At 39.0% G+C, this 26,457-nt stretch overlaps 1 protein-coding gene across 1 annotated transcript in view; it reads left to right on the plus strand.

The window, feature by feature from the left end:
* Window positions 1–26,457, plus strand: part of GPRC6A (G protein-coupled receptor class C group 6 member A) — a 31,791-nt gene that overhangs the window by 887 nt on the left and 4,447 nt on the right. The window contains exons 2-5 of the mRNA XM_039355555.1: window positions 2,996–3,299; window positions 9,334–10,164; window positions 22,686–22,898; window positions 26,018–26,141. Coding sequence (XP_039211489.1) covers window positions 2,996–3,299; window positions 9,334–10,164; window positions 22,686–22,898; window positions 26,018–26,141 — 1,472 coding nt within the window. The remainder of the gene's footprint in view (window positions 1–2,995; window positions 3,300–9,333; window positions 10,165–22,685; window positions 22,899–26,017; window positions 26,142–26,457) is intronic.

Genomic DNA, 26,457 nt, shown 5'->3' on the forward strand with positions numbered 1-26,457 from the left:
TATAGGACCAGAATCTAGCCCAAGCATACAATATTCTTTGTGCTGCAGTGTTGTATTTAACTTTTTTAAACTATCTGGAAGTAGAAACTTTTATATAATGATTCATATGGAATCTCATCGAGAGTCTGGAGATTGATATCAGATCTAAAGATGATTAAGGTACCAGATCTACACTGTAATAATCTGGACAACCACTAGATAGCATCAAGAAGTACATCAATTTCTACCTCTTTACTGCCATCTAGTGATCCTGCAGAATTTTGCTGCACAGATCAATTAGCCCCAATGGATACAGGATTGAAGCCCATTAATTTTATCATTCTTGTTCAAGAATTTATAAAGGCCATGCTTGGAATAGCAAGAATTTCACAAAATAAAATCACATTACCTAAGATTGGCTTTTTTTATTATATATTAAGAGGGAAGCAATCCATCATCACCAATCTGCCTGTCAGCATTTTCAAAGTGCATCTTAAAGGGTAATTAAATTCTCCCCCTTACTTTATTCATAACAGCTTTTCCCAAACTCAAGAGATACCAAATTTGGCCAGATGACCAGTAGATAGCACCAAAGAGAGACAGAAAATACTAACTCTTGGTTGCCATCTGGTGTAGAATCACAATTTTGCAGCCCAGATCTAAAAGTCCTGTCCAAACTGGTGTCTTTCAAATATGTGGAGATGGAATGCTCAGCCATCATGGCCTATGATCCAGTGGTGGGATTCAAATATGTGAACAACTGGTTCTCTGTGTGGATGCTGCTTCCGGAAGTCCATTCTGAACCTGGGCAACAAAAACTTAGCTACCAGTTCTGCCAAACTGGTGCGAACTGGCTGAATCCCACCACTGCTATGATCGTTTGTGTTGGATAACCCCGGTAGCTCCAATATATCTGGAAGTCACTAAGCTAAGGAAAACATTGTTACATTAATGCAATTATTGGTCTGAATGTAACTATTCCAAGAGAAGGTTGCTCTAGTCTAGAATAAGGGTCCTCAAACTTGGCCACTTTAAGACTTGTGGACATCAACTCCCAGAATTCCCCAACCAGGAATTCTGGGAGTTGAAGTCCATAAGTCTTAAAGTGGCCAAGTTTGAGGACCCCTGCTCTAGAACTTCAGCATAACCATTGTGAAGGAGGACGTGCCAATAATAATGAGCATGGAATAATGATATTGAAATCAAATCCACACCACTTATCTCTAATTCAAACTACTTTCAATTTCAGTGTTTCCTGCCTTGAAACAAATTAATTTCTTTTAAGTAGGCTTACATCTGTTTTAATTATTGAATGAAATGTGCAGCAGTGGGATCTTAACTTCTTCCAATTCCCATGAAAAACTTTCTCTGCTCAAGAAAGATCCTGGGGAAATAATAGGTTCTAGATTAACAGTTCTGTAAAAAAAAAAAATGCAGCATTACATCTGGAAGCATCCGAAGTGGCACTTATCTCACTTCGATTTTATCATGCCATGTAACTCAAAACTGTGTAACCATTTCTTAAACTGTAGAGACTAATAACTTATTTGCTCTGAGAAGAAATAAAGTTTGGGGTGGGATTGTTCACGAACCCCCAAAAAAGAAGGGATGCTGAAATGAATCCTTTCTTCTCTGTTGTATGACAATTGAGATTGCAAAAGGGATTATTTTGCAAAGTAATTATGGCAATGAGGAAATGATTATGTCAGCTTGTCTTCTGGATTAGCTATGCACATTTCAAACATTATTGATTTCTATCTTCCACAGGGAAGATTGTTATTCTTTTAATATTTTAATAATGGCAGACCATTTTCCTGAGACGTGGGTGGCTTTGTAAGACTGGGAGAGATGGGTAGGAAAGAGTTAGGCCAGCAGGACTATTATAGTTTTTTAAGAGCCCACACCAGTTACCAAAACACTTTAGATATCAGTGAGCACTAATCAAGATCTTCAACCAAATTTATTGTAATATGTGGAAATCTAGAGTTCTGCCAATTTTACCTATTGTAGGTATTGACTGGTTCAAATCAGGATCTTGACCAAAAGGGGGAGAAGGATAAGGACACCTTATTCTTATCTTTCAGTAATCCTGATAAAGGCAAGATCACTTGTGTCACTGGCAATATTGGAAGCAAGGATCTCTTCTACTTTCCAGGAATTCTGGTTCATATTGCTCTTTCTCCAAAAAAAAGTTAGTTGGTGGAAGGAAGGAAAGTTAAACTCCTGACCAGTTCTTGCTCAGTTTTAACCTTTACCCCAGTGACCTCTTACCTTACTACTTTTATTGGCAATGATGAGACAGTTATCCTGACTCTGACACTTCTAAAGAACTGGATTGTTAAAGAGAAGCTTGCGCAGGGATCCAAGGTGCCCATGCACATGTATCGTGTACCCACCATCACCCACCCTTATTCCCCAGTATCATGTCCAAAGGATAAATGTTGCTCTCCCTCAAAAGAAGTTTCTTCCCTGTCTTAAAGGACTTAGGAAAGAAGACTGGGAAATTGTAAGCTTCTTAACCCTCTTCCACCAGGCAATAGAAAGGATGAACTAGTTTTGAATGTGAAAACAATAAAGCCTATTTGGAGGAAAAACGAGTGAATTTTGAAACTCAGTAACCTAAAAGCAGTGGAGGCTGCTTGTTGCCTTTGTTAATAGTCTGATTCAAACAGTCCATTTGGCTATCAGAGATGGAGAATTTCAACCTACAGAATTTCAACCTACAGACCCAGATGAATCAGTATGCGTGCAAATACACTCACATGTTCGAACATCCTATAAAATTCAGAGGTAATTTAATCTGGGTAATCACTGCAGAATGGCATTTGTATTGTTCTTTTTTTGAAAATCAGAGATAAATTTAACCGTATATGTCTGTAGAGGAGAGTTCAAATAATATTGATAAATGCCTGCCAGGTATTTGGTCTGACTTTTCTGTCAAAGATGTGTATTATTTGTATAATGTCATATAGCTTCCGTTGAAACAATTAACAATTATTTCTGTATTTCTTGGCAGCTTTGAAGTTCAAGTGTTTCTTCAGAGCCTTGCAATGGTCCATGCCATAGAAATCATCAACAACTCCCCTCTTTTACCTGGAATTACACTGGGCTATGAAATCTATGATACTTGTGCAGAAGTCACCAGGGCAATGGCTGCAGCTTTAAGGTTCCTCTCCAAATTTAATGCTTCCAAAGACCTGGTAGAATTCAAATGCAACTATTCAGATTACATACCCCGAGTAAAAGCTGTCATAGGAGCCACTTATTCAGAAGTGTCTATGTCAGTTGCAAGAATATTGAATTTGCAGCTAATACCACAGGTAAGGTCATTCGGAAACATATCTTTATTTTCAGTCAGCAAAATCTAAATGAATGAATATCTCAGTGGAATAACTGGAAGCTGAATACTGTATAGTTAAGAAGGAGCTGCATTTGGCAGTTGCATTTCAACAACTTTCTGGATTTAGAATATGATTCTGTACAGAACTGAGCAACGTATCTGTATTTTGATAAAAGTATTTTTATGCTACGTATTTTTCCACATTCATGATACTGCACCCTCAAGCCTTTAGAAATCCATTGCTAATCTTAATATCTGGAAAAGGCAACAGGGAGAAGTAGGAAATTACGTCTCACAAGTTCTTTCAGCTAAAAGTTCTTCAGATTTTTCCTGGCTGTGCTACCTTTCTGCATGCAAATAGTTCTCAATTTACAATCATTTATTTAACAACTGTTCAAAATTATGGTGGTTCTGAATAAATATGACTTACCACCATCCTTGCACTCAGAACTGTTGTAACATCATCATGTGATCAAAATTTGGATGCTTAGCAACTGAGTATTGTATCGTGTATTTATGATGTTTGAGGCATCCTGGGGTTACGTGATCACCATTTGCGATTTTCCCAAAGGACTACTGACAAGCAAAATCAAACTTTGTAAGTCAAGAGCTACCCGTAAAGTGTTTTTATGAACATATAGGACAAATTAGCAATCTGATTCTTCACTTATAGTCTGATGTGCAACAAAAGGTTGACATCCCTCACTATTATCCCTGCTTGCTGGAAATGCTTTTAGTTGTATACATCTTAATACAACTGCCTAACATGCAAGTGGCCCATGTTCGAATCTCAGAAGGGTATGGCTAGCTGATGAGAGCTAAATAGCTCGAAATAGCTATACTAGTCTCCCTTTAATTCTTTGTTGATGAATTTAAATTTAATACGCTCTTAGTTGTAGTTCAGCAATATCTAAAAGGCCAAATTGTCAACTCTATTCTAATTGGAATAGTCACTCGGATTAGAGGCTCATGTACATCTCATTTTCTAGTACATTTTTATTCATTATGACAGCACAGCCATGAATTTGTCAGAACATGATTGGAAATGTGGAAATAAGGCGGGGGGAGGGAAGGAGAGGCAACTATAAATAGGAAGTAATGTAAACCAAATTTAAACAAAACTTTTTTCTCCATTAATATCTTATCTGCAGAAATCAACATGCCAACTGATCTTATTTTTTACAGTTAATGCTTGACAAATTGATTTTTTTCTTTTAAAATTATCTAGAATCATAGCAATAGGGCTGGAAGGGATCTTGGAGGTCTTCTAGCTAGTTGTTTACATTGAGAAAATCATTCAAATAACTAGGCATAGTTTTCAGGCCATGACCCCATATAGATGCACAGCGAATGTAGGATAATTATGTACTACAGAAGGCCCAGCAATTGCTTTTCTATACTAATGAGGCATGTGTATTTGGCCAATCAAAGCACAGTGGTTACTAGGCCCATGCAGGGTCTGCCTTCCCCTCAGAAAAGTCCAGATCAGGTTCTTTGCTGTATCTGAAACCTGATTCTTTGCTGCAAGGTGAGCATTGAAACCAGCACCTGGATTTCACACACTATATGTATTTTGCTCCTGCAGATTTGATTTCCCCCAGTTTCTTATGGATAATTTTATCTCAGCCTCCTCTAATGCAATACATTTAAATTGGAGTTTCCCTCCCCTTAACACTGCATACTTGGCCAGGAAAATGCAACTGAATATTTGAGGCAACAGACTAAGGATGCAGGACTGATATACAGCTACTGTAAATCTGGCACAGTTTCCCATGGAAATATTCCTGATTAGCTCCCTTATCTTTCTTGGAACTTCCAGATGTTGAAATTAAATCACAAACTATAAATACAATCTCTTTAGCACAATTCAGTGAGATCCATCTTAGAAGGGAAATACAAACGAATTCCATTTGACTAAGGTTCTGCCCATGTGGCTAAGGGAATACTGAAATTGTAAATCATATTTTGATTGATTATGCATTTTATGCTGATACACATTTACAGTAGATATCCTCCCATTTAAATACCGTAGCTCTCTGGTCACCTCAATTGCCTTTATTTATTCTCAGACAGCTGCCATTCTGCTACTTAAACTTCAGCCAGATTTTTCTATGTACTGTATATGTGAAATGTGTAGCTGATTTATGGATATGCTTACCCAATTTTATTCTTAGGTTTTTTTTCTTTCTCTTCGCATAAATTATTTTAATCGTCAAGCTTCATTATTGGTAAATGGACTGCAAGAAAGATTTCTTGTCTTGAGGGAGTCCTCATACACTTCCTGGTAAGAGGTGAAGAGGCTGCGGAAAGGAAAGGAATGGGCAGGAGATACACGTGACTGTAGACTGTTTTGCTGAAAAGCAAGGATGCCTCGGAGGGGAAAGAAAGCTCGCCTGAGGGAATTTTAACATTTGCAATGTATAAACAGGGTTTTTCTCGCTCTTCTGTTCTTTTCTGGTAAACTCTTCCCTGAAATCAGAAGGGAATCCAAAGAATCCAACCGCTTCAGCAAAATGCTGAAGTGAGCACTGTGATGGCTTGATGCAAACTCTGCCCCTTTCCTACACACATGTGAGATGTTACAACACTTGTCCCAAAGGGGCAAAGCTTGTGCTGGGATAGCCCAGTGTTTGTTTGGATTCATCCCTGGACACTAATCCTTCTGGCTTATTGTTTCTCCTGGACAGAAGGAGATGTATTTCTCTCACTCTCTCTTAAGGTGACCAACTTTTTTACAATGAAAAGGAGGACATAAATAAATTGAAGAAAAAAATATCATAAATAAAAGAAACATTTTATTCATTGCAACAATAATACAGAATACACTATAATATGATAAATGCATAATAAAAACATTTGTAACAATAACATTTTATATTGTAATTATGCTTACATGCTGCACCCCCGCCCACAGCCACCCCTCCAGCACTGCTGCCCCGCCATGTAGAGCGGGTACCACGGCTCCCAAAGCACCAGTGTGCCAGCTCTGGCCCCGGGGGGCAACCCGCCATCAACACACCCAGCCTGTAGCCGCCCCACCAGCACCACCACCAACCCTGAGCAGCCCCATGTAGAGCAGGCCCCGCGGCTTCCACAGCACAGGGGCAGCTGGCCATTGCCACATCTCACACCCCCGCCCGCAGCAGCCCTGCCATCCCTGCCTCTTGCGCCCGCAGCCATTATTTTCCTAGCAGGGCCGAAGATCAAGAGAAAGTTACCATGGGGTCGCCGCTCCTGTCTCCTCCAGGTATCTTCGGGACTAACCAAGAGATTAGTTGGGTAGCAGGGAGGGGTGCAAAATTCCTGCCAATTCGCCTTCGCTGCAGACAACTTACATGTGCAAAGTTTGTGGGCTGGGTGTTTTGGTGCATCCAGCAGCAATTCTTATTGGCTTTCGAAAGCCAATAGGAGGAGTAGCACAGCTCATGCAAAAGTTGAAAAAAAAACCCATCCAAAAAAAAGGTGCCGGAACGCCGTTCTGAGTGTTCTATGAGGGAAAAAAAGCCCTGCAAATTAGTCTTCAAATATTGAAAAGGAGGACATGTAGGAGGACACTTTTCGAGGGAGGACAGAACTAACAAAAGGAGGACTGTCCTACCTCTCTCTCTCTCTTTCTCTCTCTCTCTTTATGGCTCTGTGTGTATAAACATATATTTTATGCATTTCTATGTGGGAAGGTGATATTTGTATTAATAAAATAAAATTATTTTATTATTAATTAATAAAATCAGGTGCATTATTTTACTTACATTAATTAATGTTATTATTTTAGTATACATGCTTGTTTTATGTCTCAACACTATCCTTTTTCTGGGTGTATATGACTCATACATATTGGTGAAATGGTTAAGGCTTCAGGCTAAAAATTGAGAGACCCTGAAATTTAGTCCCACTTTAGGCACAAAGTCAGCTGGGTAACCTTGTGCCAATCTCTCTCTCTCTCTCTCTCTCTCTCTCTCTCTCTCTCTCTCTCTCTCTCTCTCTCTCTCTCTCTCTCTCTCTCTCTCTCTTTCTCTCTCTCTCAACTCCAGGAAGCAAGTAAAGGCAAACCACTTCTAAAATCTTTCCAAGAAAACTTTAGGGATCAGTCCAGGATATATACACACTTATATATCATTGTGTGTGTGTTTATACTGTATATTTTTATATACATAAACACACCTATAAATATACATTCTTTCTCCTTTCTAGTGTTCAAATATTCTTCACTCTTCATATATGCCTTCACATAAATAGGTATGCTTTACATATGTATACATACACATACACACATATAATTTTTTTATTTTGCAGGAGAAAAGGATGGGTTTCCCCTGGAGTTTGCAACCCTAGATATCTGGGTATTGTACAACTTGTTGTACAATATTGTGCAAAATGTTTACTTGGTGTTTTTTCTATCTCCTCTTCCATGGAGGAGATTTCACAGGATCATATTCTTTTTATATAAAATGGTACATGTTCAAAGTGAGAAAATTACCCAGCAGTAAGAAACGTTTGGCAGCAAATGAAGTTATTCAGGCTGGGAATGTATACCTACTTAGCAATGCAGACGTTCCCTTGGACATAAGAGGCTTTTTTTCTGAAGAAATTAAGTAAAGCTGCTTTGGCAAGGAATGAGCCACTGTGTGGCAGCTATAAGATTTTTCCAACCCTGGGTGAATATAACCTTCTACCTAAATAGTCAAACTGTTTTGACAACGTTACTGGTATTTTTAAGAGTTTCAATTGACCATTTCAAGTGGGGTAACTATGTCAAATACTAAACACTGAAACAGCCCTGTTGTTTTCACTTGTTAAAATTAGCATTTTTCAGAATACCTACCCTTCCTGCTTACCTTTGTCAAGTGAGGCTTCCTGCTAGAATTGATGAACTTTTTTCCTAGCTTGCTTAGCCATCATGGCCCCTATTCATTCATCACAGAGCTTTTCTGAGGATGGATAATTAGATAAATAAGGGCCTGGGTAGCCAGACTCTCTCCTGGCTAGTGTTCCTCCTACAGTGTTTCTACTGCATCATAGGACTAAAATTCACTCTCAGATTGTTCTTTTAAAAAAATTGCAATCCTTCACTGAGCCCAGAAAGATAAGGGGGGGGGGAATAGAAAACATGGAAAAAATCTTAGAAAAGGGACATTTAAAACATGGGAGGGACCACTTGATCTCTTACCTGGATGGTAGGCACTTAAGACATCCATCCAGATAAACATGTTGCATTGCTTTGTATATGGAGCAGAGTATTTCAGAGGACTACTTATCCACTCTCAGATTTTCCTCTAAGAAGTCAGTAATTAACTTTGCTTACAATTTTTACACACACACACACACACACACACACACACACACACACACAGAGAGAGAGAGAGAGAGAGAGAGTAGTGGCCAAAATTGTGGAAACATTTTGGGAAAACTGTATTTTTGAGGTTTGATGGCTAATAACACCACTTTTGGGGGGGAGTAGTACCATAAAAATATATATCAATGGAGAGATAATTTAATCAAGAATGTAATGCAGCATAGTTTGTTCAATTATCTGTACTGTATTCTATGAAAAGTTATAGCCAAATAACCAGAAAAAGGAAGCACAACTTGCTTAGGTTGATATCAGGTAGCTTTCCTTCATCTGATTGTAGCCAATGAGCATGAGTGCTTAGAGAACCAATCAGGTGTCATCTCATTTTGGCAATGAGCCAAACAGATCACAGTAGGATTCAGTTATTGATGTCATGTATTGAAGCTGAGAGGAGGACATTTGTCAGTATGTTATGTGATCACTATCAAGTTGATTGGGGTTTTTTTTTTCTTTCATTTAATGAGCTTGTAAAACATAATAAAATTAAAATAATGGTACAAAAAGTTACTAGCTGAGGAATTCTGGGAGTTGAAGTCCACAAGTCTTAAAGTTACCAAGTTTGAAGACCCACTGGTATAACCCTTAAATAATGGCCTATATTGTGTGACCTAGTCAAAACTTCTCCCTGTTTCCATATAACTGAACTGTTTTGCCCTCTCTGCAGGTCAGTCATGCATCCACGGCAGAAATCCTTAGCGACAAAGTGCGTTTCCCTTCTTTTCTGCGCACTGTACCCAGCGATTCCTATCAGACCAAAGCAATGGCACGATTAATCCACAGATCAGGATGGAACTGGATTGGAATCATTGCCACCGATGATGATTTTGGGCGGCTGGCTGTGGAAAGCTTTGGGTTGCAGGTTATGGCCAACAACGTCTGCATTGCCTTTAAAGAAATGTTGCCAGCTTATCTTTCAGACAGCACTATCCACGGCAAAATAAATCAAGCGCTTGAGAAGATTGTCAAGGAAACCAGGGTAAATGTCATCGTTGTCTTTCTGAGGCAATTCCACGTAATGAGACTTTTCAGAAAAGCAATAGAAAGGAACATAAATAAGACCTGGATTGCAAGTGATAACTGGTCAGCGGCTGTGAAGATTAGCACCATTCCAAATATCAGTCGCCTGGGGAAAGTGGTTGGATTTACATTCAAAAGTGGCAACATGTCCTCTTTCCATGAGTTTTTGAGCAATCTACCAAACACACCCAGTGGCAACAACACATTCTTAAGGGAATATACGATGCTAATGTCAACGTGCTCCCATATAAATGACCAACGTCTGAGTAAGTGCATTTCAAACCATTCAACAGAGAATTTGCCCCAGAACCACACTCGCCCAACTAACAGCCTTTGGCGAGAGGAATTTCTCATTGCCAACGTTGAACCAGGATTTATCCACAGCACTATGCTGGCAGTGTATGCAATTGCCAAGGCCATTCAAAAACAGTGCAAGGACAGAGACTGCAAAGATCCATATGCTTTCGCTCCTTGGGAGGTAGGGCTTGATAATATTTTTCATTCTTTTTTAGCTCTGCTTTGCATCTCTTTCTTCCTTGCATATTACATATTAGAATACAAATATTAAGGGTCTATTTTTGTTATTGACTCAGGATGACATGATGTAAGGATGATTTATCAGCAGGATTAAAACATCTTGAATGTAAACATAAGTCTGTGTTACGTTCCACATGTAGTGTTCTAGTTTCTAAGCAGTTGAAATTGTGTCCATTTCCTTGCTCCTTCTCATGGTAGTTGGAGAAACCTTACTTGACCTTACACATCATACAACAGGTTTATTGGATTCACAAACATACTAGCTTACTCTTGTTGAGTAAGCCATAAACAGCTGGATTCATAGTACATGCTAAACTAAAACTGGACAAACCACATCTCAATTTAGGATTATATGTACTGTGCCCTGTACTTTGAGAGACAGCACATTTTTATAATCAACGACAGGTATGTATATGTGCATATTAGAAGCTTACAGTTCTCTTATGTTTGTTTTAATTTTGATTGGGGCTAAACAGATCATATTTGAAACTGAGGAGCCACTTACAAGATCAGCTTCCACCATTAAAATTTAACTCCAATAAGAAGGAGTTAATTGAAATATAAGCTTTTGGGGGGAAGGTTCATCTTTGCTCCTAAATGAAAATACAAACAGACACCTTTACTAGTCCATATATCCCCCTTTCCCCCAACAAAATAGTCCTATTGACTACTTTATAATTTCTGGGTGGGTCAAAACTCAGAGAAAGTAACCCACTCAAGATACCATGAATGCATCTTGGCAAAAGGGATTTAAATCAAATCCCAATAGCAACCCCCCCTTCCAAATTCTGAGCATCACATTTTAGTGATGGTTAATTCTTTTGAAAGAAAAATCCTTAGTTTGAAGAAGAACATTTTTCATTATGATTTGTAATCCTAAATCAGTGGTTCTCAACCTGTGGGTCGGGACCCCATTTGGGGTCGAACGACCATTTCACGGGGGTCGCCAAACAACGCAGTCCGCCATTTTCCCCCTTTTCCTTAGCTGTGCTACTCCCTTTTATTCTATTGGCTTTTGAAAGCTAATAGAATAGACTCTCTTGAATAGAGTCTAATTCTACTGGCTTTCAAAAGACAATAGGAATTGTCCAGGCTGTCTCTGCCCTGCTGAGCCCGCCAAAAGTCCCATTCTGCAAACGGTGCTGCAAGTTGTCTGCAGCGAAGGCGAGCTGTCTGGAAGCTTCCACCCCTCCCTGCTGAGCAACTACTAAAAATGTAAGTAAAAGAGGGCCAGGGGTGGGAGGTGGGAGGCCGGTGAGCGCAGGGAGGGTTGCTGGCGCATGTGGGCCCAGTGGGTGCCTTACCTCCCTTGGGCTGGGCCAGCTGGTGGCCCAGTCGGTGGTCAGCCTGCGCTGTCTCTGCCGCTTGCCAGCTACGCCTCAGCCGGCGCAGGGGGTGGCACCATGCATTTGCAGTGCTCCCGGGAAGGGAAAGTCCTCGACTTACGACTGGTTGGGTAGTCCTCGACTTACGACTGGTTGGGGGTCGCGGCATTAAAAAGGTTGAGAACCACTGTCCTAAATTGTGATGTGGTTTGTCCAATATATTGTTGAGATGTGTTTGAATATTAGAAGAGACAATATATTGTTTCATCATGCTGTTTCCAAGTGTCTTTGGAGACGCTTGCTATACCTTACCTTAAAAAATTCTAAGCAAGACATCATAGAAAGCAAGCCAATACTGTTTTTTTCCCCACAGATGAAAGAATAAAAAGAGGAAAGAATAAAGAGACAGCTGATGAAAGAATAAAGAGATAATCTCAGTGAGAGATACCCTTGAGATTATCAAGAACCTGGTGCTTAGCATATGCTGAGGGCTCTTCATCCATTTCAATGCAGCCTGTTTTCATGCAGGCCCTTAGTTAGGCTGACTCTAAATAATGGCCATGTTTATTTAGTTAATAGACAACCACCACTGGCATAATGCTTAACCATCTCTTAGCAAACTAACCTAACAATTTTCTAGAAAATGGCTCTCAAATAGGAAAAAAAAAAGTATTGCTAGCTTCTTTCTCCAGTATCAGCCCGAGCAGAGAGATTTCCACTTCAGCTAATTTTCTCTAACTTAGTTCTTTCACTCAAGATCAAATATAAGTAAACCATTCCTGACTTAAAAGAAGAAGTTTTGTGCCTTTCAAGTACTCAAAATATAACTGCCTGAAAATCATTTATCTTCCTCTAAGAGAGGCAAAACAGGTGTAGAGCTATAATAATCAATCAAATAGAATCCAATTGACATTTTTATCTGAATATCAGGGCTGGAATATTGTTTTCTGCATTTTTCTTTTTCCCTTATACAGCAAAATCTATTTGTAAGGCAAATAATGAAGCACCCCTCATGGCCCTTAACCTCCTTTTGATCTTGTAATTGAAGAAATATTTGTAAGTGTGTGTAACCCTGAAGTTATAAACCTGCTGAGCAATTGATACAAACTTCTGATAGACATATATATGAGTGTGTCTGGATTAGTTGCACACATTTTATGACCCTATCCAAACTTTGATTGTTTAGGATTGGATCTTTTCAGTCACAGCACCTACTCTATAGATCGGCTTCCCCACATAGTTACACAACCCCCATGCTCCCTGCCGTCAAGGGAGCCCTAAAAGAGCCCTGGCTCTTTTCCAAGATTTGGGTTGCAAAGTTTGGGGTCAAAGGGTCAAAGTGGGGATATTGTAGGTGAGTGTTTTTAATCAGTTCTCTCAGAACAAATAAGTAGGGAGTTTCTATAATGTTTTTCTTGCTTTTGAGCTTTCTGAATGCCTTCATTTTGAAGTTGGGCAGTCTAGACTCTCTCTCTCTCTCTCTCTCTCTCTCTCTCTCTCTCTCTCTCTCTCTCTCTCTCTCTCTGTGTGTGTGTGTGTGTGTATGTATGTATGTATGTATGTATGTGTATCTGTCTGTGTGTCCATGTGTTGAAGGGATTTTTGAAATCCAAACTCACTGATATGTTATTCCTGCTTCCAGCATAATGTTTTGAGTTAACATTAATGCTATTATTGAGGAAGTATCCTGTCAACTTATCTTGTTTTTTGGGTGGAGATACACTTCCAAAAGAACTTTCCCACAATTACTGAACCCTCAACTTTCTGGCAAGTGAACCTGAGTTTAAAACGGTTCTGTTGTTTTTAGCAAAGACTTTAAATCAGTACTCCTTTAAATCAATAATCTGGGAGGTCCACCAATTATTGTGGACTTCAACTTCCAGAATTCTCAAAAATCGCAAAGGGGCATTTTGGAAGCTGAAGACTCCACACACACACACACACACACACACACACACACATTATTTTCTGAGAGAAAGGATTCCCCAAATAAAAGTTATTCACTGTATAACAGTTTTTAATCATGTTATCAAAATGGGATTTTCCTCATTTGGAGGTACTGTGATTGGTTAGCAAATACTAGGATTTAAAAACAAATTGAACTATGGCCATGAACTTTATATACTGCTTGTGAACTTCCAAAGTATGGGCATTGTATGTCTGGAAGAGAAAATGCATAAAATATCAATAAAATGGTCAAGAATTTAGATCATCCCCTTATCATGAAAGCCAAAAGTTTGTGGGAGACATGATAGAGACTGAGACATCCATCAGTTTGGAAAAAGTGGATCAAAATATTTTTCTTCTCTCCTGCAAAGACATAGTTTTGGAACTCTTCTGTGAAAATGGCAATTTTTTTCAAGCTAAATGATAAATTCTAACAGTGCTGTCTAATGTCTGTGTATATTTAACCCTACAGTGTGGCTGTAGTATTATTTTTTATCCTTATTAATAATTTCTTTATTCCCCCTTTTATTGATATTATTATTATAATTCTGTTGCTTTGCATGCATAAAGAGTGTTTCTGTATTGGAGACAAATTCTTGTGTGTTTAATCACAGTTGGCCAAATAAAGTATTCAATTCAATTCAAAAATGAATTTTTAGAATTCTAAATAATGATTGGCACAGGTTAGGATGGATTTTTTTCCAGTTTGGGCAAATGTACTGATAATGTTTTACTTATTTTAGTAATTTGTTTAATTAATATTTTGTCTTTCCTCCAAGAAGTTGATGCAGCTTCCATGGGAAGCTCTCCTCAACAGAACAGGAATATTTGATGCTACAAGTGTTTATTTATTTCTTTATGGTAGCTTAGTGAAATTTCATGTTCCCCGTGTCTTTTTGAATACCATTTGGGGGAAAAAAACAACAGGAAAAATTACTAGTGTTGTGCACTATATACAGTCTTCTATCCTGAAGGTATTTGGATTGGCTTTTGCTAGTAGCAGGTTTCGGGCTGACTGGAATTTTGGCCTGATTTAGAAAGGTAATGTGCATGTTGCTAGTCATTGAATTTGCAACATTTGATTTGAGGAGAGTATTAGCATCAAACATATAAACACTTTTCTAAATCACCCAATGCTTTGTCATTCGGTGATTCATAGCTTTACCCCCACAACCCTTTTCCTGAAAACATTGTATTTGAAATGATAGCAATGATCTGTAATGAGTCATACCCTTCACATAAACATAATATAATTTGATATTACAGGCATCAAATAAAGCAATTAAACACATACACAACAGGCTTTCACTCAGTTTATTGTTCAATCTAAGAACAAATGCAGCCAGTTTTATTAAAGCTGTCAAGATTGTATTCCTGAGTCCTGAACAGTTTCATTAAAAGCAAAACTATACACAAATGGCATATTCCTTTCCTAACATTTGACAAGAAGTCAAATGAGGAGGATATGAGGAGTGAGAAGATAAACTGAAGGACTGCATTTCAATGATGAAACTAACATGAAGGGAACAGAATGGATTAGCACTCTTTTTCCCTGAGCTGCTAGAATTTTAGTTCAAGGGGTTATTGTTTGTTTTATTTTACTCAGGACAGGGGCATATTCAACACTGTCTTACAACTACAATATTCTGCTATTCTCCTTCATGCATAGACTGAGCTGTAGTGGAGTGGTATTAAGGTGACCAACCGTCGTCCTTTAGGGAGGACAGTCTTCCTTTTGTAAGTTCTGTCCTCCCTCAAAAAGTGTCCTCCTTCATGTCCTCCTTTTTGATATTTGAAGATTAATTTGCAGGGCTTTTTTTCCCTCATAGAATGCTCAGAACGGTGTTCTGGCACTTCTTTTTGATGTTTTTTTTTCAACTTTTGCATGAGCTGTGCTACTCCCATTATTGGCTTTCGAAAGCCAATAGGAATTGCTGCTGAGCGCGCCAAAACACCCGGCTGGCAAACTTTGCACATGCAAGTTGTCTGTATTATTGTTGCAACGAATAAAATGTTTCTTTTATTTACAGTATTTTTTTCTTCAATTTATTTGTGTCCTCCTTTTCATTGTAAAAAAGTTGGTCACCTTAGTGGTATGGTACCATAAGAATGCCTGGTACCATAAGAAAGCATTGTATTCTTGAATCCCCTTCTATGTAAAAAAAAATTATAGTAAACTTAAAATATAAGTTATTTGCAAATGTGAAATTATAAACTGAACAATGATATTATAGTCTAGGCTTTTGTCTGCTGTGCTGCTTTTCTGTTTGTAGTGAGTTAAGGTCAACTTGCAGAGTCTGAATGTGATGTAGTTATCCCAACTGAACATTCAACAATCTCATTCAGACAGGCTTCAGTTACGGTGGTAAGATGATGCAATATAATAATAATAATAATAATAATAATAATAATAATAATAATAATAAACAGAACAGAGACTAGCAGATCAACGCCGATTTATAACACGAAATAAAGTATTCACAGAAACAGAATTGGACGAACTGCAAAGGTTTACCCAGGGCAAAGAAATCAAAGCCTTACCAGTAGTAATTCAGAATGTAGAGGCAAACCAGGGGGAGTTGGCAGTGAAGGAATCCAGCAGAGATATACAACTGTTCTCATTTGGAAACCAGGCACCTCTTTCTCAGGAAGAACAAAACCCTCTAACTCAGCGGTTCTCAACGTTTGTGTGACGGCGACCCCCGTCACACAAATGTTATGCGCATGCGCGGCGGCGCCCCCATGCGTGGCGGTGCCCCCATGCGTGGCGGCGCCCCCATGCGTGGTGCGCATGCGTGGCGGTGCCCCCATGCGTGGCGCGCATGCGTGGCGGTGCCCCCATGCGTGGCGCGCATGCACGGCGGCACCCCCATGCGTGGTGCGCATGCGCGGCAGCGCCCCCATGCATGGCACGCATGCGTGGCAGCGCCCCCATGCGTGGCGCGCATGCACGGCGGCGCCCCCTGAGGGGAGAAAATGGCGGATCGCCTTCTTTGGCGACCCCCGAAAAATGGTCAATCGACCCCAAATGGGGTCGCGACCCATAGGTTGAGAACCGCTGCTCTAACTAAAGAAATAAAAGAATTGAAACAAAGAATAACTGAGCATCTAGAACAGCACAAAAACAACAGAATAAGGCTACCTGCATTGAAGCTTGTTCCAAAGAAACAGCTAGCACAAGCATTAAAAGATGCAAATACTGCAATATCAAGTATAAGCACCAATTCACTGCAAGAAACAAACCAACTAATGTACAGCACAGCTGCAGTTATAACAGAATACCTGGGATGCAAAATCAACAAAAAGAAAAACAAACAAACAGTGCACCAGAAAAATGGAAGGTTAGACTAGAAAATAAGATCAGCAAGTTAAGATCACATGCAAGCAAGCTAGAACAGATGAAAGAAAAGAAGCTGAAGAACAAGAAGACCAAAGAATACCTAATCAAGAAATACCACTTAGAAACAAGGAAGATCAAGGAAGCACTGGAAATAATAAAGCAACAAATAACAGCTATAGCCAGGAAAATCAGTAGATATGAAGCTCAAATTGCAAACTATAGGCAGAACCTCCAATTTCAATCCAATCAGAAACGTTTCTACCAATCCATCAATGGAGAAACTGCAAGGAATCAGTCAGTACCTGACAAGGAAGAAACAGTGCAGTTCTGGAAGCAGATATGGGATAACCCAAAGAAATACAACAAGGATGCGGCTTGGTTAAAAGAGGTGGATGCAAATAAAACAGAAGTTGAAATGAAAGAACTAGTAATAACAACAAAAATGGTAGAAAAAAGAGCAAAGAAAATCAAAAATTGGTCAGCACCAGGTGAAGATGAACTGCATGGGTTTTGGTTGAAACATCTAACTGTTATACACCCACTCATTGCCAAGCAGTTCAACAATATACTACAAGGAGGAGAAATTGAAAAGTGGCTAACAACTGGGAAAACCTACCTAATAATGAAAAATCCAGCAAAAGGGGCAACACCAGGTAACTACAGGCCAATTACCTGCTTACCAACAACTTTCAAATTACTAACTGGTGTGGTAGCTGATGCAGTACAACAGCATCTAGTTGAAAACAATCTCTTTCCACCTGAGCAGAAAGGAAACCGCCCCAATAGCAGAGGAACAAAAGATCAACTCCTAATAGACAAAATGATCTTGGAAAACTGCAAGAGAAGGAAGACCAACCTGAATGTGGCATGGATTGACTACAAAAAGGCATTTGACTCTCTGCCACATGATTGGATAATAAAGTGCCTAGAAATAACAGGAGTCAGTAGAAACATCAGAAAATTTGTGCAAAGATCGATGGCACAATGGAAGACACAGTTGCAGATCAATGGTGAGAGGCTGGGAGAGGTTAATATCAAGAGAGGAATATTTCAAGGAGATTCATTATCACCATTACTATTTGTTATTGCACTGTTTCCTCTGTCAACAATACTGAATAACTCAGGACATGGCTATCAAACATCAAAAACATCTGCCAGACTATCCCACCTCCTTTATATGGATGATCTGAAGCTGTATGGAAAAACATCATCTGAAATAGAATCGCTGCTCAACACTGTCCGTATATATAGCCAAGATATTGTAATGGAGTTTGGCTTGGACAAATGTGCCACACTTACTATCAAACAAGGAAAAATAATGAAAACTGAAGGAATCAAGATGCCCCACGAAAATAACATTAAGAGTCTGGATGAGGAAGAGTACTACAAATACTTGGGTATCCTTCAAGCTGACAACATCAAGCACACTGAAGTCAAGAAAAAGATTAGAGGTGAATACATCAAGAGAGTGAAGAAGATCTTAAAATCCAAACTCAATGGAGGAAATACCATAAAGGCAATCAACACCTGGGCAATCCCAGTCATTAGGTACACAGCTGGAATAGTGGACTGGACTCAAGCAGAACTAAAAGCAATGGATAGGCAGACCAGAAAAATAATGACAATGAATCATGCCCTTCATCCACGCAGTGACATTGATAGACTTTATCTACCAAGGCAAATAGGTGGGCGTGGAATGCTACAAGTACATCAGATGGTTGAAGAAGAAAAAATGGCTTTGGAAGAATATCTGAAGAACAATGATGAAGATGCACTGAAATTAGTATATCAGGAAGGCTTACTGACTACTGGAGAGACCAAACTGGCCTACAAGAAAGACCAAATGAAGAACAGAATAGAGGCATGGGAAGACAAAGCACTACATGGCCAATACATTAAAAAAATAGCTGGGAAAGCAGATAATAATAAAACCTGGCAATGGCTAAGAGCAGGAAAATTGAAGAAAGAGACCGAGGGACTAATTCTGGCTGCACAAGACCAAGCCTTAAGGACAAATGCATACAAAGTCAAAATTGAGAAGACAGCAACAGACAGTAAGTGCCGCCTATGCAAAGAAGCTGAAGAAACAGTGGACCACTTGGTAAGCTGTTGCAAGAAGATTGCACAAACTGATTACAAGCAGCAGCATGACAAAGTAGCAACAATGGTGCATTGGAAGATCTGCAAAAAATATCATTTGCCTGTAAGTAAAAACTGGTGGGATCATAAAATAGAGAAAGTCATAGAAAATGATAAAATTAAACTGCTCTGGGACTTCAGAATTCAAACAGACAAGCACCTGCAACATAACACCCCAGACTTAACAATTGTCGATAAGAAAGACAAAAAAGTCTGGATAGTGGACGTGGCAGTGCCTGGAGATAGCAGAATAGAAGAGAAAGAACTGGAGAAGATAACAAAATACAAAGACCTACAAATAGAAATAGAAAGACTGTGGCAAAAGCAAGCAAGGGTAGTACCAATAGTCATAGGCTCCTTGGGTGCAATCCCAAAACAACTGGAGCACCACTTGAACACCATTGGCATTGACAAATTCGCTATTAGTCAATTGCAAAAGGCGGCCTTATTAGGAACTGCTTCCATCCTGCGACGATATCTGTAATACCATCAAACATCCACATCTGCCTATCCCAGGTCCTGGGTAAGGACTCGATAGGTAGACAAAATGCCAAATCCAGTCTGAACATCTGGCTGACTGTGCGATGATCGATAATAATAGTAATAATAATAAAGTTGGAAGGGACCTTGGAGTTCATCAAGTCCAACCCCCTGCTCAGGCAGGTAACCCTATACCATTTCGGACAAATGGCTGTCCAGTTTCTTCTTAAAAACTTCCAGTGTTGGAGCATTCACCGCTTCTGGAGGCAGGTTATTCCACTGGTTAATTGTTCTAACTGTCAGGAAGTTTCTCCTTAGTTCTAGGTTGCTTCTCTCCTTGATTAGTTTCCATCCATTGCTTTTTGTCCTGCCTTCAGGTGCTTTGGAAAATAGCTTGACTCCCTCTTCTTTGTGGCAGCCCCTGAGATATTGGAACACTGCTATCATGTCCCCCTTCGTCCTTCTCTTCATTAAACTAGACATAGCCAATTCCATCAGCCTTTCCTTATATGTTTTAACCTCCAGTCCCCTAATAATCTTTGTTGCTCTTCTCTGTACTCTTTCTAGAGTATCAACATCTTTTTTACATCGTGGTGACCAAAACTGGATGCAGTATTCCAAGTGTGGCCTTACCAAGGCATTGTAGAGTAGTATTAATACTTCGCGTGATCTTGATTCAATCCTTCTGTTAATGCAATCTAGCACTGTGTTGGCTTTTTTTGGCAGCTGCAGCACACTGCTGGCTCATATTTAAGTGATTTTCCACTAGGACTCCGAGATCCCTGTCACAGTTACTATTATTGAGCAAGGTACCCCCTATACTATACCTGTACATTTGTTTTTTCTTGCCTAAATGTAGAATCTTACTTTTTTTATCATTGAATTTCATTTTGTTAGATAGTGCCCAGTGTTCAAGTCTGTCCAGATCCTCCTGTATCCTAAGCATGTCTTCTAGAGTATTGGCTATTCCTGACAGTTTGGTATCATCTGCAAATGTGATGAGTTCCCCATCTATACCCTCATCCAAATCGTTGATAAATATGTTGAAGAGCACCGGGCCCAGAACAGAGCCCTGGGGCACCCCACTACACACTTTTCTCCATGTAGATGCAGTTCCATTGAGGACCACATGCTGAGTACAGCCGGACAGCCAGCTACGGGCCCATCTGGTGGTGATGCTGTCTAACCCGCATTTTTCTATCTTATCAAGTAGTAGGTTGTGATCTACTTTGTCAAATGCCTTATTGAAGTCCAAGTAAATTATATCCACAGCATTCCTCTGGTCCACTAATTTTGTCACTTGGTCAAAGAATGCAATTTTGTCTGGCATGATCTGTTTTTGACAAATCCGTGTTGGCTTTTAGTAATGACTTGGTTTGCTTGTAGGTGTTCACTGATTCATTGTTTGATTATCTTTTCCAGGATCTTCCCAGGTATTGAGGTCAGGCTAATAGGTCTGGATCCATTTTTTTTCCTTTTTTGAGGATGGGAACTACATCAGCTCTTTTCCAGTCCTCTGGTAGTTCCCCTGTGTTCCAGGATCTTTGAAAAATATAGTTCAGTGGTTCCGATATCACATCTGCCAGTTCCTTGAGAACCTTGGGGTGTAATCCATCTGGTCCTGGCGATTTGAACTCATCTAGGCTGGACAGGTGCTCACTTACCATTTTCTTGCCTATCTTAACTTGTATTTCTATTCTGTTTTTTATGGCACTATTTTTGATACGTTGGTCTGCTTTTTCCCTTTGTGTAAAGACAGATGTGAAAAATGAGTTAAATAGTTCTGCTTTCTCCCTATTGCTTGTCACCTTCTTGCCACTTTCACCCACTAATGGACCAATTGTTTCCTTCACTTTTTTCTTGTTTTTTACATGTTGAAAGAAGCTTTTTTTGTTAGTTTTGACTTTGGTCGCATGCCTTAGTTCATTTTGAGCCTTAGCTTTCCTCACTTCATCTTTGCAGGCTCGGGCTATTTGCTGATATTCTGACTTAGTTATGTGTCCCTCTTTCCACTTTCTATACTTGTCCTTTTTATTTTTCAATTTATCAGAGAGTTCTTTGTGCAGCCATGCTGGTTTCTTTTGAGAGCTGTTACTTTTCCTCTTTGTTGGTATTGTGCTAGATTCAGCTTTTATTATCTCACTTTTTAAAATTTCCCAAGCATCTTGAGTTGTTTTCCCCTTGAGGATTCTCATCCACGGAATCCTTCCTAAGTCCTCTCTAAGTTTATTAAAATTAGCTCTCTTGAAGTCCTTCTATCATTTCAGAATTCTCCCAGACTAGGTCACAGGTGGACTTTTAAGCCTTGAGAACAACCTTGAGAATAATTTCAACTACATTTTTAATGTGGAAGGAAAGAAGAGTTAATTACATGAGAATTCTATCAATACAATACTTCAAATGCAATTCCCAAAAGCTGCCACATGCTCTGGAAGAAAGATGAAGCTACTTTAAAGAGTTACAGATAGAAATTATGTTCATGTGCAAAGTATTTTCACTCAAGTGTTTCCAAAATGCTGCAGGGAAGTAATTGCATAGACTGTGCTTAATATTTTGAGTTGTATGATTGATTCACATTAAAACAAGTCTTTTTTCTGACTTAGCTGACTTCTTCAGTGGTCCCTGGAATGCCACTCAAAGGACAATTGTGGCGTTCAATTCAAGGAAGATCGTCCATACTCTGTATTTCAAAATATTACTACTGCTAAAAGTCATTTAAGTCCAAATTGTCCCATGTCAAATACATCAACCATACATTCACTAACCATGTCCTTCTCAATTACGGTTATGATAAATAAAAGCCAAGATCTGCTTGTTCTTGAAATGATAAACATATTACAGGAAGCTATACTGAAGACTTCATAGCATTTGCAAAAGTTAATCACATTAATTTTCTATAGCTTAGTAATATTGTTAATAGCTTATTTGTTTCCAAGGGAAATAAGATTGTTAATATTTTATTTTTATTTTAGCAAATAAAACAATACTTTTATTTTAGAGATGACATCTGAAAAAAGCAATCAGGAAAAAGTTCCTTTATTTTTATTTCATTCCACATTCCTTTCTTCAAATTTTAATTGCCCACCTATTCCCCTTGCTTAGATGGTTTCAATAAACATTTCTTCTTAACACAAATCCTCAAGTATGCAGTGCTATTATGTTGCTACTATCTGATATTTGCCTTCCTTAAACAATATTGTTTTTCATCATTACTTGTTTTCATTATTGCAGTTGCTCGAAATACTTAAAGAGATAAAGTTCACTGATAATGAACGGGAGGTCTATTTTGACTCTCAAGGAGACATTAACACAGGCTATGATGTTCTGCTCTGGAAGGAAATTGATGGAAGAGTGGTGATTACCAACATGGCAGAATATGACCTGGAGAAAGATGACTTCATCTTTGCAGATAAAGAAGACGAAATTGAATTCATGAATCTAAAGGTATGTGAAGACACCTTGGAAAAACAATGGGATTGAAATACACATGGGTATATCCATGCGGGAGATTTGTATAGACTTGGATCCAGGCTTTAGTTTGCCACTAAATGGGGGAAGAAAAATGCAGGAAATGTTGGATTATGCCTAGGCCACCTGAATCCCATCCAGACATTTAGAATATCAACCCATAAGTCTCATTTAGCATAAGTTGTACTTCAAAATATCTAGAAGGCTCTAGAGCAGTAGGCAACCTGCTCTAGACTGATTATCATTGTAAACCAAAAAGCTGCTTTAAGGAGTTAAAGAAAAGTGTTTCCTGAGCACTCTGAGACCCTCTGAAGCCTTCAAATGTGAGGGGCTGTACAGCCCTAAACTCCTGTCATTAAAACATATAATAAATATTTGATTTTCCCCATTGTCACTTCTGGTCAAACAGGTTTTTGAAACAGTTCTAAAACGTGTTTGCCAGAGACATGAGTGAGATGAGAATACATTTATTCTTTTTCTTTGAGATATTTCATATGGTTGTTTAAGGCCAAATCTCCTCACCACAAAGTTTTAAAATAATTTTACAATAGTAATGCATGAAAGGCAATCATTTGAAACAGCAGTATAAGGAAATCAAACTAACAACAGTAGTAGGAACTCTAAATTGTAAAGGAAAGCTGGGCATTCATTATTTTAAGGAAACACATGTAGATTGTGACGGTCCCTTTACAGATGTCTGGAGAAAGAGTAACATTTCCATTCCATGAGAAGATATTCTGTAATGATGACACTCTTTTTCTTTTGCTCAACAATGTAATAGATTGTACCTTCAGGCACATGAATTAGGTTTATGTGGCTTAACAGAGGATCCAAGAGGTGCATGGATTTCTCCAAATAAGATTCAGAAGGCATTTGGGATTAAAAGATCTACACCAGAGCAGGAGCTAAATTCTAACTTTACCTCGATCTTTTAAGTAATACGTGTAATATATTTTTATTGCTTTTGACCAGAAGGGCAACTGAGAATACCCGAGTGACCTTGAAAAATAGAAAGTTAAACAATGGTCTAATGTCAGGGTACAGATGAGTGCAAAGTCCTTTTCTGGAGAGGAATAAAGCAGGTGAATCAGCAAAAGGTGACACTAAGCTCTTCTGGTAACTAATAGCAATACACCCAGAGAATCTCAGATTGTACACATGGCCCTTTGAAGAGACTGAGTTCCTTCCAACACTGTTCTCACAACTCCATTCTGATCATATGGGTCCCCCTCTAATGGTGTTTGGGTCTCAGCCGGCCTTCTACAAATTCCTTCCAAAGACCTCCTGAATATTTCCATTCCCTCACTGGAACTAATTGAAGGAAACTAATTGAAGTAAAGCAGTTGGTCATTTACATATTGACACATTATCCCAGCTGGCAAGATTTCTGACGAATCCCAAAGATTGTCCATACCTAAGGATGCCACAGCATCACCATCCACTTATATCTGTTTAGAAAGGAATGAAGCTATTGTAACTTTATGCTTCTCAGTCCTACTTCATCTGGTCACCTGGAAGCTGTATTAGTTAATGGTACTGAAGGACAATGAAAGATTCAAGAAAAATAACAAGTGATGATGTCCCTATCAATTCAGGGGCACCGAGGTTGTAGATGCACCCTATTGCACCCTATTGCACCCACAGATACGAGGGATCAGTTTCATCTAAGACTTTATACAACATATAGCAGTCCCTCTTTTCACACACTTCCATTCTCAGTGAATAAAAAACTGTGAGCAGGACCCAGATTAAATTAGTGGAATTTAAGTTTAGATTCAAATTAAATAAGTAGTAAAGGCATTATGGCTCACTAAAGCATGTGCTAGAGCCTTTTGTTTGCACTACAGCATCTTTTCATGGATGGTATCTTATTGTGAAAAGTCTCCTCTGGTGTGAAAAGCATTCAGAATATATTCCTACATTCCAATATGCCCAGAGTTGCCAGCCCCAACTCTAAACAATGCTTTGATGCTTTTCAAAGAATAGAATAGAATAGAATAGAATAGAATAGAATAGAATAGAATAGAATAGAATAGAATATCAGAGTTAGAAAGTACCTTGTAGGTCATCTAGTCCAACTCCCTGCCCAAGCAGAAAACACACAACATTTCTGACAGATGGTAGTCCAGTCTCTTCTTGAAAGCTCAGACAACTTCTAAAGGCAAGCTACAAATAGATATCTATCATTTGAAGTACAGATAGTCCTTGACTTATGATCATAATGGAGCCTGGAACTTCCATCGTAAGTCATGATGGTCATAAGTCAAGGTACCCATGTGATTGGACCTGATTTTATGACTTTTTTTACAGTGCTTGTTAAAGCGAACACCCAGTCGTTAAGTAAAAACTTCAGCCATTAAGTAAATTCATGTATTCCTATGGGCATTTTTTTGCTTGAAACTGGTGAAAAAGACTAGAAACCAGCAAAAAAAAAAACCATAGTCAATTGTGGTTACATGACCATGGAATGCTGCCACCAGTAGTAAAGGTGAGCTGGATGCTAAATGCCTAAAATACAGTCATGGAACCAGAAGTGTATGCAGCCATCAGAACTCCAGAAATGAGTCGTAAGTAGCTTTTGTTGGGATCCATTGCTAAGCAACCAGTTATAAGTTGAGGACTATCTGTAAGAAAGTAGAAGAGAGCAAGGGAGGAGCTCCCCAGTATTAATTGCAAGACTATGGCAGTATGAAATTTCAGCAGGGCCATTCAGTGGCATTGTCTCTCATGGATGGACCTCAGGCAAGTTACCTCCACCACAGTATGTGGGTGGGCAATAGTAATCAGAATTGGCCACAAATAATATACATTTGACAGAGATAGTCCAGCCTTGGATTTCGATTATTTACATCAGGGGTCATCAAACTTGGCTCTTTTATGACTTGTGGACTTCAACTCCCAGAATTCCTCAGCCAAGTGTGCCTAGCTGAGGAATTCTGGGAGTTGAAGTCCACAAATCATAAAAGGGCCAAGTTTGAAGACCCCTGATTTACACTAAGGGTCAGATTACAGTTCCTGGAAAACTTAAGATGAGTTAGTTAATATTTATTCTCATTACAGTTTTTTTTTTCCTCCTGGTGCATTTGTTCTTGCAGAATGTCCAGTCCAAATGCTCTAGGAAATGCAGACCTGGACAAGTGAAGAAAGTTTCCGCAAGTCCACATACCTGCTGTTACGAGTGCATCAGCTGCCCTGAAAATTACTATACAAACCAGACAGGTAAGAAGCCTCAAGGTTAAATTTGTTGACGGATGGAACATTTGTATGTTGTTGGTTTTTTTTTTAAAGAAACCCTCACAGAAAAACCTTTTTTTCCCCTGGTGCTTTTAGAAAAGACTTTTTATTGTTCTGCCTCATTCACGTACACCCACACACAACACAAATTAGCAGAAAAATGTGAAGTAGCTGCAGAAAACCATCTGATTGGTAGTGCTGGGTAGCTCCTCTCTATAGAAATTGTACAACTGTGCCTATATGTAGGATTATTATAAGGACCACATCTAGTAATGCAGAAGGAGTGTGTGGGACATCTCGG

The sequence above is a fragment of the Crotalus tigris genome, unplaced genomic scaffold (genome assembly GCF_016545835.1).
Source record: "Crotalus tigris isolate CLP2741 ecotype Arizona unplaced genomic scaffold, ASM1654583v1 scf7180000018691.1937549, whole genome shotgun sequence".
NCBI classification, from domain to species: Eukaryota; Metazoa; Chordata; class Lepidosauria; order Squamata; family Viperidae; genus Crotalus; species Crotalus tigris.